At 44.8% G+C, this 18,170-nt stretch overlaps 1 protein-coding gene across 1 annotated transcript in view; it reads left to right on the top strand.

Annotated features, from left to right (window-relative positions):
- The window catches only part of LOC137423039 (PCNA-interacting partner-like), a gene marked incomplete at both ends in the record, with an annotated part of 86,043 nt that overhangs the window by 47,167 nt on the left and 20,706 nt on the right, over window positions 1-18,170 (top strand). Inside the window, one exon of the mRNA XM_078769221.1 lies at window positions 6,173-6,339. Coding sequence (XP_078625347.1) covers window positions 6,173-6,339 — 167 coding nt within the window. The remainder of the gene's footprint in view (window positions 1-6,172; window positions 6,340-18,170) is intronic.

The following is an 18,170-nucleotide window of genomic DNA, read 5'->3' as shown; positions in this document are numbered from 1 at the left end:
AATCGGGAGAGAAAGGCCTTGGTAAAAGAGGTGACCAAGAACCCGATGGTCACTGGCTGAGCTCCAGAGATCCTGTGTGGAGATGGGAGAAACTTCCAGAAGGACAACCATCACTGCAACACTCCACCGATCTGGGCTTTATGCCAGAGTGGCCAGACGGAAGCCTCTCCTCAGTGAAAGACACATGAAAGCCTGCTTGGAGTTTGCAAAAAAGCACCTGAAGGACTCTCAGACTGTGAGAAACAAGATTCTGTGGTCTGATGAAACCAAGATTGAACTGTTTGGCTTCCGTCTGGCCACTCCATGTTCTCTTCCCAGGGTACAGACAATTCCCCTAAGATGACCTGTCTTGTTGCACCTGACCAGATGACATTGTCAGGCTGCAACCTTGTCACACAGATCTCCTCTGCGAATATCAATTGTGCCTTTAGGTCTGCCACCATCTGCCAATCACAAGCATCTGACAGCCCTCTTGCTTTCTACCACCTCTTCTTTCCTCCTCTTACCACGTTGCCCTCTTTGACAAACAACACCTCTCCCCCATCGGTCTCCTTCTCCACTCTTCTCTCTCTCGATCTTAGCACCTTTTGGTGCACCATCTGCACCAAGACCACCACCGCCAACACCTGATCGTGCCGCCACTTGTATCTTCCTGCTGTCAATGCTCCCGAGCATGCACTCAGTGTATCACTCAGTGCACACCTTTCCCAAACCTCCGCACAAAGAACATCTCTCCTCCTGCAACAACCCCCACAATCTCAAGTTTATTGGTGATGGAAGCACATCATATGTTGCCCGCAACAGGAAACTCAACAATAATAGCTCCGTCCTCCAAATCTCTTGCCACTTTAACGTCCTCACCCCCACACCTTCCCACCACGTTCAAGCACCTTGCTGTGCCTGTCTGACTGCTTTCACATGTCTCACCTCCTCCTCCTTTCTTCTCACCTCACTCTCAACCATCTTCCTCCTCTTTTTCACACATGCTTCATCCACCCCAAGCCATGCTTCCCATGGTGTAGCATCCCCACGACCTCCTCATGTTGCAACCACTCCTCCATCTCATCCACCTCTGCTCTTGCATTCCACTTCCGGCTTCCCTTCTTCTCTGGGAGAGCATTCTTTACCACTGAATCACTCGAATCTCACAACATCAGAACTCCCGCACCCTCACCACCTTAAACTCCTCGGTTAACGATGTCAAGGGAAACAAGAGTTTTCCACCCTGACCATAAAAGGCAATGTTTGTCAAACAGCGTGGCACTCCCAACTCCCTCCTCAAAAACCCGCTCACCACAACCTCCATCCTCTCATATGCCCAATTGCAATATCATAAATCATCAATGGCCACAATACTCGTGGCATCAATCCAAACTTCAAACACCATACCTTCAACTTACCTGGCAAACCACATCCATCAGTCCTCTTCAAACCTCTCAAAAGCTTGTTTCACACCTCCTCCACCCTTCTCACATACTTCAACTCCACTGTATACCATCTTTCCAAACTCTTCACATGGACCTCTGTCAATGATGGAACCACTTCCCCTCCCAGCTCAAACCTGTGCATGTTATCCACCACTCCTCGTCTCACCACCACACTCCTCGACTTTCTTGCTTTAAATCCCATTCTTTCCCACCGCATCAACCTTTCCAGTCGTCCCAGTACCTCTACTGCTGCATCAGCGGACTGTCGGACAACTGTCAGGTCATCCATGAATGCAAACATCGCTGGCAAACTCTGTTCAGGGGCTAGCTCCACTTTTTTCCCATGTCCACTCACAGCACGTATCAACAACTCCATAACCAGCACAAACAAAAATAGGGGAGATGGTACATCCCATCGGGATCCCCACTTCCAATTTCTGCCACTCTGTTACATAGGACTGTGTCGCAAACCGCATCCAAAACTGATCATAATATGCCATAAAAAAATCCCTAAATCTCCGTGGCACCCAAAATAAATCCATGGCATACCTGATCAAGGCATGCGGCACTGACCCATATGCATTCTCCAAATCCAGCCATACCACCGCAACATCCTTCCTTTGCCTCTTTGCCTCCTGTAACACTTGCCAGACCATTGCTGAGTGTTCAATGCATCCTGGTGATCCTGGTATTACTGCCTTCTGCACAGAACCATCCACAAAACCATTCCCTCTGATGAAGCCTGAGAGCCGTGCCGCAAAGACACTCATCAATATCTTCCCATCTACATCGAGCAATGATATTGGTCTAAACTTCTCCAGTGTCACAGCCTCCTCCTGCTTTGGAATATAAACTCCTTCCGCCCTAGTCCATTGACTGGGCACCGCTCCTAGCCTCCATACCACCTTCAGAGCCTTCCACAGATACTGCCTGATGCCTTCACAACTCTTAAACACCTTGTATGGCACTCCACCTGGTCCTGGAGCCGATGCCGCCCGTGCCTTCCTCAAAACTGATCGTGTAACATGTTCAGATGGGGTGTGTGTGTGTGTGTGTGTGTGTGTGTGTGTGTGTGTGTGTGTGTGTGTGTGTGTGTGTGTGTGTGTGTGTGTGTGTGTGTGTGTGTGTGTGTGTGTGTGTGTGTGTGTGTGTGTGTGTGTGTGTGTGTGTGTGTGTGTGTGTGTGTGTGTGTGTGTGTGTGTGCGTGCGCTGATATGCTGACATGCTGACATGCTGACGAGGAGTGGTGGATAACATGCACAGGTTTGAGCTGGGGTGGGAGGTGGTTCCAGCAGTCAGATCAAAACGGCGTGGACTACTCACTACCGGTGTTTTGCTGCAGCATGACATTGCTCGGCCCCATACTGCCCGCACTCCAGCTGCAACAATCGAGGACCTGCATTTTGAGTGTCTTCCTCATCCACCCTACTCACCAGACCTCGCCCCTTCAGATTACCACATCTTTGGGTCACTTAAAGAAGCATTTGGTGGAACCACTTTCCGATCCAACGAAGGGGTCCAAGAGGCGGTGCACGAATGGCTACACAAGCAGCCAAAAAGATTTTTTTCTCGAGAGGAATCCTGGCCTTAGTAAAGCGCTGGAAAGATGCATTGAACGCAATGGAGATTATGTTGAAAAATAACAGTTGTTGCACACGTACATGCAATAAACAAGTTGTGAAAAATATTTTAAGGTTACTTATTAACTGCCCCCCCGTATATATGCTATATATATATATATATATGTGTGTGTGTGTGTATAAATATATATGTATGTATAAGGTGGGTCATGATTCATGGACCAAGCTCTGAAGTTTTCTGGTTTGTTCTTCCCAGAGATCTTTTCAGGATCGTCGCCGAGCACCGGACAGCTTCCAAATGTAGTTCGTTTGTTTTAATATTCCCAGGCAAGGTTTCTCTATTCTCTGTAAGGTTCTTCTTCACTATTCCCATTGTTCCAATTATTTATCATTGGTACAATTTCAGCTTTCTTCCACTTCCTTGTTCTTTTCACTTCATTCTTGACATCTTGTTATTTGGTCATTTTCTTTGTTGTTTTGGCTTAAATTGCTGGGAACTCGCACCTCAATTAGCAATGCCACCTTTTGTATTTTTGTGTGTGTGTGTGTGTGTGTGTGTGTGTGTGTGTGTGTGTGTGTGTGTGTGTGTGTGTGTGTGTGTGTGTGTGTGTGTGTGTGTGTGTGTTCACAAGTGAGTCTGTCGCACGCGTTTTTGTATCCGTCAGTCACACTCTGTTTGTGTTAATTTATGTATTCATCGTCTCATTCAGTGCTATGAATAACGTGTGACTCAGTAGGAAACTCCTCGCTGCTGCAAAGAATGTGACACCAGCTGGAAACTGCATTGAGGGAATGACTAACATCTGTGCTGAGTTTCTCCAGTGCAGGGTCATTTTATTCAGGTTCAAGAGAAAACTTTTAGACTCTAACTTTGTTTTGACAAACGATGAAGCTTGTCTTCATCAAACGTTCTCAAACACGAACCTGTATGAACTCTGAGTCGGCCAAACTCGAACTTGAGCGAACTTCGAAATTTTCATCTGTTCGCACCATGCCAAATGTTTAACACACACACACACACACACACACACACACACACACACACACACACACACACACACACACACACACACACACACACAATGAATTTTCACTACCTGCAAAAACCAAATATAATTCTGTTGAATTTGCTTCGGCTCCATTTGACCAGAGTTGTGGGATCGAATGAAAAAAAACATCAACTGCAGATATGGATTTCCCACTTCCTTGTTTTGCCTTGTGACTGACTCGTGTTACTTCGACCGACACGTGTCACTTCCTACGCATCGCTTGTTCTATCTCGGTGGTTCTACACTACATCACATCCCGAGACAAATGAGGAATTTTCTGCAAAGAGCTTTTATGAGTTCATCAACCTGGGGATCATAATTCCCTCATCCATGTGCATTATGTGGCCACTCTTGCTTGGCAGAAATATCGTCTCTTCCTTTTGATCCTATACTCATATAGTTTTCCATGTCGTCAGACCTTTTTATTTAATACACACGGGGGTACCCAGCGTTCCCTAGTGCTGTTCTAATCCTGTTAGAATTTTGAAGAATTTTTTTAATTAGATTTTTTGTGGAGGCCAAACACACTTTCTAAGGAATGTCAGGGATCATTTCGTATTAACTTTCACATAACTACATCGGCTTGGCCACGATGTTTTTTAAAATTTATTTTCTTATTTTTAAAATACTTTTAGACATTTTTTTCGAAAAAAAGAAGATTTTTTTTTTTTGGCCTAAAACACTCCCTGTCCCTCACTGATGAACCTCTGAAATTTTGGCAAAGATCCGTCAGCCATCGCTGAGAGATTTCTATTTGTGATTCTTCACAATTGAGAGTTAGCGCCAAAAACGATCTATATCACGATATGGTCTCCTCCCTTCTGGTCTCCCATTCCCATACATCCCACAGCCCCCCATTCACCCTTGCCTTTCCCCAATCGGTGAGATACAAAACGTAAACCCTTCAGCCTACTGAAGCTATGCGCTCTACAAAGTGCCGTTCTAGTTTGCTCGCCTTCTGTGGAGCTGATGGGATGGCGCATCGTCCATCCGTCAGTCCGTCTGTAAACACTTGCAACTTATTCTCTGAAACTGCTGAAGGGATTGTGACCAACCTTGAGTAAAGTTATATTTTGTATGTTGGAACTTAAGTTTGTTCACAGCATTAAAAAAAAAAAAAAAAAATTAAAAAATTATTTTTTTTATTTAAAATTTTTAATTAAAATTAAAAAAAAATTAAAAAATTATAAAAATTTTTTTTTTTTTTTTACTTTTTTTTTAAAAATTAAAGTCTAAGGGGATCTATCGGGATCAAAGTGGGTCCAGGTTTGACCCCCAACCTTCCAAAATAGAACTACACACACTATTTTGATGAAACGTCCCAACCTTCATCACCCGCGATGTACCAAAGTTTGTTCACGGCATCAACAAAATCAGGGTCTAAGGAGGTCTACGAGAGGTCAAAGTGGGTCCAGGTTTGACCCCCGAAAATAGGTATTTGTTTTCTTCTCTGAAACTACACACAATTTCGATGGAACTTGACCAAAACCTTCATCACCCATGATGTACCAAAGTTTGTTCACGACATTAAAAAAAAAATCAATGTCTAAGACGGTTTATGGGGGGTTGAGCCCCCAAAATAGGGACCGACAGTGGATTAAGACAGGTTGTTGGAACAAGCCGATGGGGGATTGTTGAAAATCACCGATGGCGGATTGAAAGAAAGGGATTGTTTAAACAGACTGAATGTGGGTTGAAAGAATGAAAGATAGCTGGAATGGATCGATAGTGGATTGGAAGGAAGACATTGTTGGAAATGGGGAGACCTCACACTGGGAATACATAGACAATGCAGGTCCCCATTTCCGTGACCCTCGACAATGGGCAAAGGTCTATCTTTATACAGACTATAGAAAAAAACTATCTGGGGATTCCTATGGTGTACACAGATGCGATCCCCGGGGTACATTTTCCAAGACCGCAACAATGTATACATATGAGGAACATATGAAATGTTGGGTGTTGGGGGAGGAGGTGGCAGATGTATTTATTTATTATTCTACCATTTTGCTTGCATACCCAATGGATGACAATCATATACATTCATCTCTGCCACTCGGATTCCAGTTGAACTTGATTTGTTGATCTTGTGCTTTTCTCCCCTTTGCATCCAAAGCCGAAGCTCCGTCGCATCAATCACGGCACGGCATTTGCCGGTCGTGCTGCTCGCAAACTGCTGCTGCAACTGCTGGATCAGGAAGCCCTGTTTGATTCTGGACATGACGGATGTGGCCTCGGCCCACTTGCTGACCTGGGCCTACTACCTCACCTCACACTTTTCAGGTTTTTCTCTCGTTCATTCTCCTGATTCTGAACGTCTCACTTATTCATTTTAGGTCATCTCCTCTTGAGTCTCGAAGAGATTAACTTATAAAATGGGTCGTGATGTCCGGATGTCTGTCTGTCCAGTCGTCCGCCCATCTATCCGTTTGTTAACTTTTTGCTACTCGCTTATTTCCTGGCTGATTGTTCTGGAACTTGACACATGAATACAAGACAGTTGCCTACACAATCGCTCGGGCTTCGATCTTCGATTTTGGATCATGGAGGCTCTCATGGGGGCGGGGGGGGGGGGGGGGTTACCCACCCAAACCTTGAATCCCTACTCGTCCCTCGTTTACCAAATTATTGATCTCAAAGCTGATACAGCTCTTCGACTCGATGGCCTGCACAATCACTCTGTCTTACATTTTCCGATTTTGCTTCATGGGGGCTCCCAGGGGCTCCAAACTTTGGATCCCTTATTTACCAATCAATTGCTCTAAAACTTGATCCAGCCATTCTACTCGATGGTCCGCAGGATCAACCAGTCTTAAATGTTTCAATTTCACACAGGGGTTGTCCTCTGGGATCAGGGGACTCCCGGGGAATGGGGGGGGGGGGGGGGAACCCTCAAATCATATTCATCCCAAGTCCAACTTTCCGACCACTCTACCCTCAAATCATATTCATCCCAAGTCCAACTTTCCTACCACTCTACCCTCAAATCATATTCATCCCAAGTCCATTTTCCCACCACTCCACCCTCAAATCATGTTCATCCCAAGTCCATCTTCCCTACCACTCTACCCTCAAATCATGTTCATCCCAAGTCCATCTTCCCTACCACTCTACCCTCAAATCATATTCATCCCAAGGCCATCTTCCCTACCACTCTACCCTCAAATCATATTCATCCCAAGTCCATCTTCCCTACCACTCCACCCTCAAATCATATTCATCCCAAGTCCATCTTCCCTACCACTCCACCCTCAAATCATGTTCATCCCAAGTCCATTTTCCCACCACTCCACCCTCAAATCATGTTCATCCCAAGTCCATCTTTCCTACCACGCTACCCTCAAATCATGTTCATCCCAAGTCCATTTTCCCACCACTCCACCCTCAAATCATGTTCATCCCAAGTCCATGTTTCCTACCACTCCACCCTTAAATCATGTTCATCCCAAGTCCATCTTCCCGACCACTCCACTCTCAAATCATGTTCATCCCAAGTCCATGTTTCCTACCACTCTACCCTCAAATCATGTTCATCCCATCCCAAGTACATGAAAATCAGCCGTGTTCTGAACTTCAACCTCAAGAGATGACCGTCAGCCCACTTGGGGATATTCTTTTTTTTCTATCACCTCATCGTCTTCCTCATCATCGGTCCTCCTCCTCCTCCTGTATTTTTCACCTGTCGGGCGACCACTGTACAGGAAAGTCTCATGTTATTCTTGCACATGTTTGTCTCTTTCTATACACAAAAAGCTTTAACACACATTGCATTTGGAAGCTTGATCAAAATTTTCATTGACCTACATCTCACTGGGATGATCTTGACACGTAACAAGCAGTTACAAAGAAACATTCCAGATGTGACGTATCTCTACAACACCTCTTCATTTTGCCATTTCTTTTAAATAGTTTCTTTATTATTTAGTTTCTGTTGTACGGTATGTGTAATGGCTGGAGCCATTGCAGGGTGAAATGTCACAAAAATGCACATGAGGATACACACGCAATGGATTTAGGTGCAGAAGGAGGCCATTCGGCCCATCCTGCCTGTGCTACATCAACAGAAATCATCACCCTTCCAGACTATTCCATGCATTAACTATACTCTGACAGAAAGCCCCCTGCCTTATTACTGCACTAACTCTCATTTTCTTTACCCTCAGGCTTTGGCTCCTGCTCCTAACACTGCCCATTCTGCTGAAAACTCCAATGCTCCTATCTTGTGCCCACCCTTCATTATCTTGAACATATCTATCGCATCCCTTCGTAATCACCTATTTTCTAATGTATAAAGTCTCGTCTCCTGTAAACGTTCTCATAAGCTTGGTATAGGTAGCCCCGAATCGATGTAGTATCCCATCTCCATAGCAGCTTCGTCCCTCCTCAGATGTGATGACCAAAACTGTACACACTATTCTAGATAAGGCCTCACTAACTTCTGATACAATATTAAAACCACCTCTTTTGATCTATAATTGATTCCCCTACGAATGCAACCTACAACCATATTTGTTTTACTTATATCTGCCTGGCATTGTCCGGTCTGCTTACCGCCTGTATATGTTACCATCCCCAGATCCTTCTGCTCGGTGACACACTCCAAGATTGCCCCTTGTATTATATAATCTGTATTTTCATTACTCTTACCCATTTCCCAGCACCTTCCATTTATTAACTCACAGGTTAACCTAATTAAAGGTTGAGTTCATCACATACTGAACCCTCCGGCGTCCGTCGTCTGTCGTCGTCTGTCGTCGTCGTCGTCGTCGTCTGTCGTCCGTTAACTTTTCGACGTTAACACTCCAGCGTCCACAAATATCAACCGATTCTGATCAAACTTGACATGCAGCATCCTTTCCCCAAGGACCAGGTTGGTATTACATTTCAGCCCGATCCGTTGAAAAATGGCGGACGCAGGCGACCATTTTGTTTTTGGTCATGAAAACGACGTTAACACTCTAGCGTCCACAAATATTAACAGATTTTGATCAAACCTAGAATGTTTAACCCTTACCACACAAGGTAGGTTGCTATTGCATTCCAACCCGATCCGTCACAAAATGGCCGCCATAGGCCGGCATATTTTTTCAGCTCTGAAACGACGTTAACAATATAGCTTCCACATATATTGACGAATTTTCATCAAACTTGGCATGTGAGACCCGACATACTTTAAAGTTCTCCAGTCAGTTCAGTTGAGTTCTGCTTCTCTGGAAGCTCTAGTTTGTTAAATTGCATCTGCCAATATTATGCCCAATGTATGAAAGGATCTTGACTTTCCTGAATCTGATCACCTACTCTCTGCCATCTACCAAGTTTTGTATCATCTGCAAATTTAAAAAGCTGAGTCCTAACTCGACTATATTCATAATATAAATACTGTAATAATTATGAATAACTCGATGGTATTCATAGAATACTTACCCTGCACAGTCAACTTGGTGCGAGCCAACTCTTCTGTTTTTGAAGGGGTTTTTTATTTGATCCAATATGGCTGCCAGACCACATGACCGATGACATCATAAATTTACATTCTCTAATATAATTGTTGCATAGATCACGCTCAAATTTCAAACTGATCAGACTAAGCGTTGTCTCTTTCAAATTATGACTTCATAATTAAGGCACCAATGTCTTCATCGTTAGAACACTTATTCCCCATATGGAGTTCTTTACAATGAGCCATGTTTAATTTTTTTTCCACAGAGCGGTTTTGGAGATATAGAAGTGCACCGTTTTTGGTTTTTCCAAGATGGCGCCTGTACAGGTGACCTATGACATCATAATTATCATTTAAATATTCTACAGGAGTAGGCGCTCATATGGTGAAATATTCGTTTCCATCGGACCAACAGTTGCAGAGAAATTTTTTTTCTTACTGATCAGATGAAGCGTTATACTTGTCCAATTAGGACGTCATAACAAAGGCACCGATGACATCATCATTAACATATCTTATTACCCATGGGGGGTACTTGACAATGAGCCAAGTTTCAATTTTTTCCATTGAGTGGTTTTGGAGATATAGAGGTATAAGGTTTTTACAATATGGCGTCCGTACCACGTGACTTATGAGGTCATAATGATGAATAAAAATTATACAGGTGGAGTCGCTCCTATAGTGAAAATTTTGTGTCAATCGGACCAACGGTTGCCGAGAAAATGAATTTTAAAAATGCAGACACGAACACCACACGTACACATGTACGCACACGAATGGTTATCTTTGCTTTTCGCTTCATGAGCGCAGGGTAATAATAGTCCCAGTACTGATCCGTAAGTTACCTTACTACTTAAGTCCTCCATGTCAGACATCCTCCAGTTAGTTACCAACCACGCAGTCTCTCTTTGCTTCCAATCATTAATCCAGTTTCCAATCCACGTAGCTACCTGGCCAGCCACTCCAGAAGCCCTCACCTTAGCCTAACAACTTCCTGGATGCGACCTTATCAAATGCCTTCTGAAAGACTTGATATACTCCACCCACTGCACTTCCCTAATCCACCAATCAGAAACTGCCTTGTAGAACTCCAATAAATTTGTTAAACATGACGTCCCTTCAGTAAACCCGTACTGACCATCTCAAATTTGTTTGAAATTATTTAAATGGTTTATTATCTCTTCCTTAATTAACCTCTCCCTCACCTTCCCTGCAACTGAATCCAAGGTAACACGTCGATCGTTCTTCAGTTATTACTTGGGTAATTTCGTAAATAACGTTGTTACGTTTGCTACTCTCCAATCCTACGGTACCTATTCTGACTCCTCCAGTGAGCTATTACAGATATCCTTTAACATCTGGCTTAGCTGCTCATCCACCTTCGTCAATACTCTTGGATGCATATTATACGGTCCTGGAGGTTTCTCATCCCTTTATTTTTCTAGCTGTTCACCACCATCTCTTATCTTCCCCCATCCAAAACCTTGATCTTTTCTACCCCCGATAAACACCCCAAATCCACCTCTTTCAAACCCCAACTTCTTTCCTGAAATTCCTTGTAGTGTTCACTTGTCACTCAAGCTTTTGGGTCTCACTATCTGCCATGATCTTTCTTGGGAAAATCACATTTCCAAGCTGGCCTCCAAGGCCAGTCGCCGACTGGGCAATGGGCATCCTCCATCGTGTGAAGTCCGTTCTGGGCACTTTGGAGCTCCTCACCGCCTACAAAGCTTTCATCTGCAGATCAATGGAATACTGCTCTCCCCTCTGGGCTGGTGCTCCTGTCTTACACCTAGGTCGGCTTCACACGGTTGAAACCAAAGCATTCAGAATCATTGGAATCTCCCGCGATGAAGCTGATTCTGAGGGCCTTTCTCTCTCTCTCTCACCACAGTCAGGTAGGTGGTCTTTCTGTCTTCTACCGACTCCTCTCCAGCCTTGCCCCCCCCTGCTCTGTATGTACTGCGTCCCCCAGATATTCCTGCAGGACACACAAGATCTACCAGCAATCCTCTTCTGGTGAAACTTCCAAAATCAAGACTCTCTGCTCACCTTCACTCCTTCATTCCTCTTTTCTCCCGCCTCTGGAACAAACTCCCACACTCTCTTCAATCCCTCTCCTCCCTCCAGGTCCTTAAAACAGCTGTTCACTACCATCTCTTGTTTTCCCCCATCCAAAACCTTGATCTTTTCTACACCCGTTAAAACGCCCCAAATCTGCCTCTTTGAATCCCCAGCTCCTTTCCTGGGGTTCCGAGAAGTGTTCATTTGCTTTGTTGTCCCCCGTCGCACAGCGGAGCGAAAGGGGGACTATGGTTTTCCCCTCCGTCCGTGTGTCCGTCCGTGTGTGCGTGTGTGCGTGCGGGCATGCGTGCGTGCGTAAGCGAAGGACCGCATTCGAATTTGGTGTGTGGGTGCAACCCACGTCAAAATCCAAGATGGCCGCCGCCATGTATGTCTGAACCTTGTGAGCTGAATATCTTGAAAAATAAGCGAAGTACCAACTTCTAATCTGGTGTGTGGGTGTATCTCGGCACAAGGAAGAACGCTGTTGAAAATTGGGTCGCCACGTCAAAATCCAAGATGGCCGCCGCCATGTATGTCTGAACATTGTGAGATGAATATCTTGAAAAATAAGTGAAGTACCAACTTCTAATCTGGTGAGTGGGTGTATCTAGGCACAAGGAAGAACGCTGTTTAAAATTGGGTCGCCACGTCAAAATCCAAGATGGCCGCCGCCATGTATGTCTGAACATTGTGAGATGAATATCTTGAAAAATAAGCGAAGTACCAACTTCTAATTTGGTGGGTGGGTGTATCTCGGCATAAGGAAGAACGCTATTGAAAATTGGGTCGCCACGTCAAAATCCAAGATGGCCGCCACCATATATATGTCTGAACCTTGTGAGTGAAATATCTCGAAAAATAAGCGAAGTACCAACTTCTAATCTGGTGTGTGGGTGTATCTCGGCACAAGGAAGAACGCTGTTTAAAATTGGGTCGCCACGTCAAAATCCAAGATGGCCGCCGCCATGTATGTCTGAACCTTGTGAGATGAATATCCTGAAAAATAAGCGAAGTACCAACTTCTAATTTGGTGTGTGGGTGTATCTCGGCATAAGGAAGAACGCTATTGAAAATTGGGTCGCCACGTCAAAATCCAAGATGGCCGCCACCATATATATGTCTGAACCTTGTGAGCAAAATATCTTGAAAAATAAGCGAAGTACCAACTTCTAATCTGGTGTGTGGGTGTATCTAGGCACAAGGAAGAACGCTGTTTAAAATTGGGTCGCCACGTCAAAATCCAAGATGGCCGCCGCCATGTATATCTGAACCTTGTGAGATGAATATCTTGAACAATAAGCGAAGTACCAACTTCTAATTTGGTGTGTGGGTGTATCTCGGCTTAAGGAGGATCGTTATTGAAAATTGGGTCGCCACGTCAAAATCCAAGATGGCCGCCACCATTTATATGTCTGAACCTTGTGAGCGAAATATCTTGCAAAATAAGCGAAGTACCAACTTCTAATCTGGTGTGTGGGTGTATCTACGCATAAGGGAGAACGCTATTGAAAATTGGGTCGCCATGTCAAAATCCAAGATGGCCGCCTTGCGTCTTCCACTTTGTCAACTCGCATCACTTCACCGACGGGGGACCTAGGCGTAACGCTTGTTACCCTTCGTTCCCCTTCCTCCTCCCTCAGCCCTCCCCCTTCCACAGATCTACCGGCATCCCTGTTCTCTTCTGTTGTTGTGCTTGTGTGCTTCCCTCTCTCCCCCTTTTGTTTCCCGCTCCCTTCATTGCATGTTTTGTGTGTCTGTGCATGTTTTCATGTTCAATGTGTTAGCTCTTTCACGAGCCTCGATTCTGCATACAAAAAAAGAAGAAAAAAAAGCTATTTCTTCACGCACTCTGCTCCGACTTGAATCTCTTCTAAAGGCCCTTGCTCACCTACATCATGGATATTCTCAGCTATTGGAAGTTCCCCTTACTGTTCTTGAGTAAATGTAGAAGCAAAAATAAATAATTAAATTTGTAAGCAAGCCATCTCACCCTCATCTTCGACCAATACTTCTGTTATTCTTCAATGTGCCCACACTCCTCCTAACCCTATCCTTACCTCTTATATACTAAAATAATCCATTTAAATATATACCCAACTCATGTCACAAATTCCATGAATCATAACTCGCAAAACCTGATTTGTAAGCAAGACTTGTGTATCAATTGATAAGCAAGATGACTCCATCTGCAGTACATCTCACTGTCTAACAACATGGACCAACTTCTATCCACTCATCCCAACTCTCACTTCTTCATATGTGGCGACTTCAACTGTCATCATGCCAGCTGTCTGGGTGTGGGTACCTCTCTCACCAGCCATGGCACCACAGCAAAGGACTTCTGCATCTCATTGGGACCGACACAATCTGTCAATTTCCCGACCCGGATCTCAGTCAACGGAGCATCATCTCTTCTTGACTTGGTTATGACTAACTTCCCTGAAAATATCTGCTGTTCTTCTTCTGCTCCAATCGGTTCATCTGATCATTTCCTTGTTAAAGTGGATATCTCTCTGGCCGTTCTCAAAGAGCCTCCTCAGTGCCGACGAGTCTGGGACTTCACTCAGGCTGACTGGAATGGTCCAAACAGCCATCAATCATCTGGAATCATCTGAATCTCCCATCTCTACTGTCTCTGACATCAACTCATCCTGGGAATTCTTCCAAAGAAAATTGCTCTCTCTCATGCACCGATTTATCCCATCTCGTCTTCAGTTGTCATATCTCAGTTCCTTCCACAAAACTCGGAACAAGTGTGTCTACCCTCAGGAGAGCCAGGAAACACTATCTCTCTACTCTCAAGACTGAACTCTCAAACCTATCTCCCTCTCCAAATCCTGGTGGTGTCTGGTCAAATCTGTTTCTGGTGTTTGTTCCTCTTCCATCCCCTCCCTTACCTCAAACAGCTACACAGCTGACTCCGCACATGGAAAAGCTGAATGCCTCAACACTGTGTTCACCTCAAAATATTGTGTCCCAAACCCATCGCTCTCTGTACCCACGTTACCCAGTCATACCCAGCTGCTCCTGGACTCTGTGTCCTTCTCTCCCGACAAGGTGGAGAGGTTTTTCTCAAACCACGACTCTGATTCTGCAACTGGACCAGACGGCATCAGTCCATGGGTCATGAAATCCTGCTCTGCTGCTCTATCACACCCTCTCTCTGTTCTCTTCACCCTCTCTTTTGCTCAAGGTCATCTGCCATCTGCTTGGAAGTCAGCCAACATTACCGCTTTGCACAAAAATGTGCAAAAACAGATAATTGCAACTACAAACCAATCAGCCTGGTCTCAATCATCAGCAAGGTAATGGAATCCAGCATCGCTTCTGATACAAAATCCTTCCTTTTCTCCTATGGCTTGATCTCGGATCATCAATTTGGATTCAGACCAGGTCACTCTACGCTGTATAAAATGCTGCTTCTGCTGTCTCAACAATGGATGGAGGTCCTCAACGCCAAACAGGAAATCAGAGCCGTCTCCCTTGACATATCTCGCGCCTTCGATACGGACTGGCACCCAGCTCTGCTCACGAAACTCTCCTCCTAGGGTATCCATGGAAATCTCCACACATGGCTCGTGGACTTCCTCTCCTGCCATAGTCAACATATGGCTCTAAATGAAATTCTCTCATCTCCCCTTCCTGCCCAGGCTGGAGTTCCTCAAGTCAGTGTTCTGGGCCCTGTGCTTTTTCTGGTCTTCATCAATGATCTCTCTGACTCTCTGGAAAATTCTCTCCATCTCTTTGCTGATGTCTCCACTCTCTGCTGCTCCATATCTCAACCCTCAGATTGGCAGGCAGCAGCTTCTTCACTCTATGCAGATCTGGAGAAAATCTCAAACTGATCAAACAAGTGGAAGATGTCTCTCAACCCTGACAAATCTCACACTCCCACAACGTCTCTCCAAAACACTCACTTTATCTCCCCTCCACTCTTCCCCTTCCCCCCCTACTCCCCAGCTCTCTCCCTTCCACAGATTTATTACTGTCCTTGTTCTCTACTTTTGATGTGCTTCCCTCTCTCGCCCCCTCTTGTCTCCCGCTCCCATTACTATATGTTTTTTTTGTGTTTTCTGTTTATGTCTTTGTGTTTTATGTGTTGCTCTTACACAAGCCTCGACTTTGTATACAAAAAATAATTCATTTTCCTTCATCCAATGCAAATATTGATGCTCGATTAAAAGTTCTTGAATTCACAAAATGTACATTATCATCATCATCTGCACTGTCTCAATAGTTAGGAATGGCTGGCTCAGAGAGCACTGTGCCGCAAGTACTTTGACTTGACATGTCACAGTGTTTTGCTTCAATCATTTCACAGAAATTCGTTTTCACATTTCCAGCAAGCAATTGATGTTTTTACCAAACAATCCAACCATCACACCATGGAGACTCAAACAGAATTCTTCTGGCGGCTGCCCATTGTTCTTTCTTTTTTAAACATGCTTCCTTTTTACCTGTGACATGTCTTATGCTGTTGTTATTCCTCTGCCGACGAAGTCGCCTGAGGCATAATGTTTTTGGGTTGTCCATCGGGCTGTCCATCTGTCCTTCCGTCCATGCATCCATCCGTCCGTCCATGAAAGGTTATCATTCCCGCGTCAATGTGAGAAAGGCTGAAGCGATCCAAGTCAAACTTGGTGCAAGGACACCACATGACGAAAAGTATGTGAACACCCGAACATCACACATCTCATTCCAAAATCAAGGGCATTAATATGGAGTTCGTCCCCCCCCCCCCCCCGACCCCCACCCCTTTGCTGCTATAACAGCCTCCACTCTCCTGTGAAGGCTTTCCAATAGATGTTGGAACATTGCTGCGGGGATTTGCTTCCATTCAGCCACAAGAGCATTAGTGTGGTCAGGCACTGATGTTGGGCGATTAGGCCTGGCTCGCAGTCGGTATTCCAATTCATCCCAAAGGTGTTCCATGGAGTTGAGGTCAAGGCTCTGTGCAGGCCAGTCAAGTTCTTCCACACCAATCTCGACAAACCATTTCTGTATGGACCTCACTTGGTGCACGGGGGCATTGTCATGCTGAAACAGGAAAGGGCCTTCCCCAAACTGTTGCCACGAAGCTGGAAGCACACAATTGTTTTGAATGTCATTGTATGATGTAGCATTAAAATTTCCTTTCACTGGAACGAAGGGGCCCAGCCTGAACCATGGAAAACAGCCCAAGACAATTATTCCTCTTCCACCAAACTTTACAGTTGGCACCATGCATTCGGGCTGGTAGTATTCTCCTGGCATCCGCCAAACCCAGATTCGTCCTTCTGACTGCCAGATGGTGAAGCGTGATTCATCACTGAAGAGAACGTGTTTCCGCTGCTCCAGAGTCCAATGGCGGCGAGCTTTAGCCCACTCCACCCGACGCTTGGCATTGTGCATGGTGATCTTAGGCTTGTGTGCGGCTGCTCGGCCATGGAAACGCATTTAATGAAGCTCCCGACGAACAGTTGTTGTGCTGACATTGCTTCCAGAGGCAGTTTGGAACTCAGTAGTGAGTGTTGCAACCGAGGACAGACGATTTTTATGCGCTTCAGCACTCGGCGGTCCCATTCTGTGAGCTTGTGTGGCCTACCACTTCGCGGCTGAGCTGTTGTTGCTCCTAGACATTTCCACTTCACAATAACAGCACTTACAGTTGACCGGGGCAGCTCTCGCAGGGCAGAAATTTGACTAACTGACTTGTTGGAAAGGTGGCATCATATGACAGTGCCATGGTTTAAAGTCACTGAGCTCTTCAGTACGGCCCGTTCTACTGCCAATGTTTGTCTATGGAGATTGCATGGCTGTGTGCTTGATTATATATACCTGTCATCAATGGGTGTGGCTGAAATAGCTGAATCCACTAATTAGAAGGGGTGTCCACATGGTCATGGTGTCCGTTTGGTCATGTAGTGTATCTATGATGAGGTAAAGATGAACTGATTGGATTATGATGTCACTAGATTAAAGATCAACGGTCAGAGGTCATGTTCGGTAAAAATCCTGTTACCATGATAACTTGTGAACCAGTGATGGGATTTTGACCAAAGTTTGTTAAAGTATGTTTTATGATGCAAAGATAAACTGATTTCATTTTGAGGCCAATATGTCAAAGTTCAGATGTCCTGTTAGGTAGAAATTGTGTTACTGAAGGTAACTTGTGAACCAGTAATGGGATTTTGGCCATACTTGGTGGCATCAAGAGGTCAAAGGTCAGAGGTCATGTCAGGGAAAAATGTGATACTTTAGAACAGCTGAAGGGATTTGAATCAAACCCGGTACAAGTATTTATAATAATGTGGGTGGAGGCATATTGGTCGACGTCACGATGTCGAAGAGTAGTTACTTACTTCCTGCCTATTCCTTTAGGCCATTTTAATTTCCTCTTCTTTGATCACTCTTTTACTCTCTTGCACATTCTTTTGTGATTTTGAAGCATTGACCTTAAAAAGTAGAACCAAATGACCTGTATTACCTCCCAAAGTGCCAGATATCCATGACATCGAATCACCCTCTGCTTTGCTCGTAATCGATACTGCGTTCATGTGATTTTGGTGAAAAGAAAAAAATTGAGGTTTAACTTTTTCCTTTTTCTTCATCATTCCCCTTTGCTGAT

Source organism: Myxine glutinosa, unplaced genomic scaffold (genome assembly GCF_964187855.1).
Source record: "Myxine glutinosa unplaced genomic scaffold, kmMyxGlut1.1 SCAFFOLD_1704, whole genome shotgun sequence".
Lineage (NCBI taxonomy): Eukaryota > Metazoa > Chordata > Myxini > Myxiniformes > Myxinidae > Myxine > Myxine glutinosa.
This window is presented reverse-complemented; position numbering and strand designations above follow the sequence as displayed.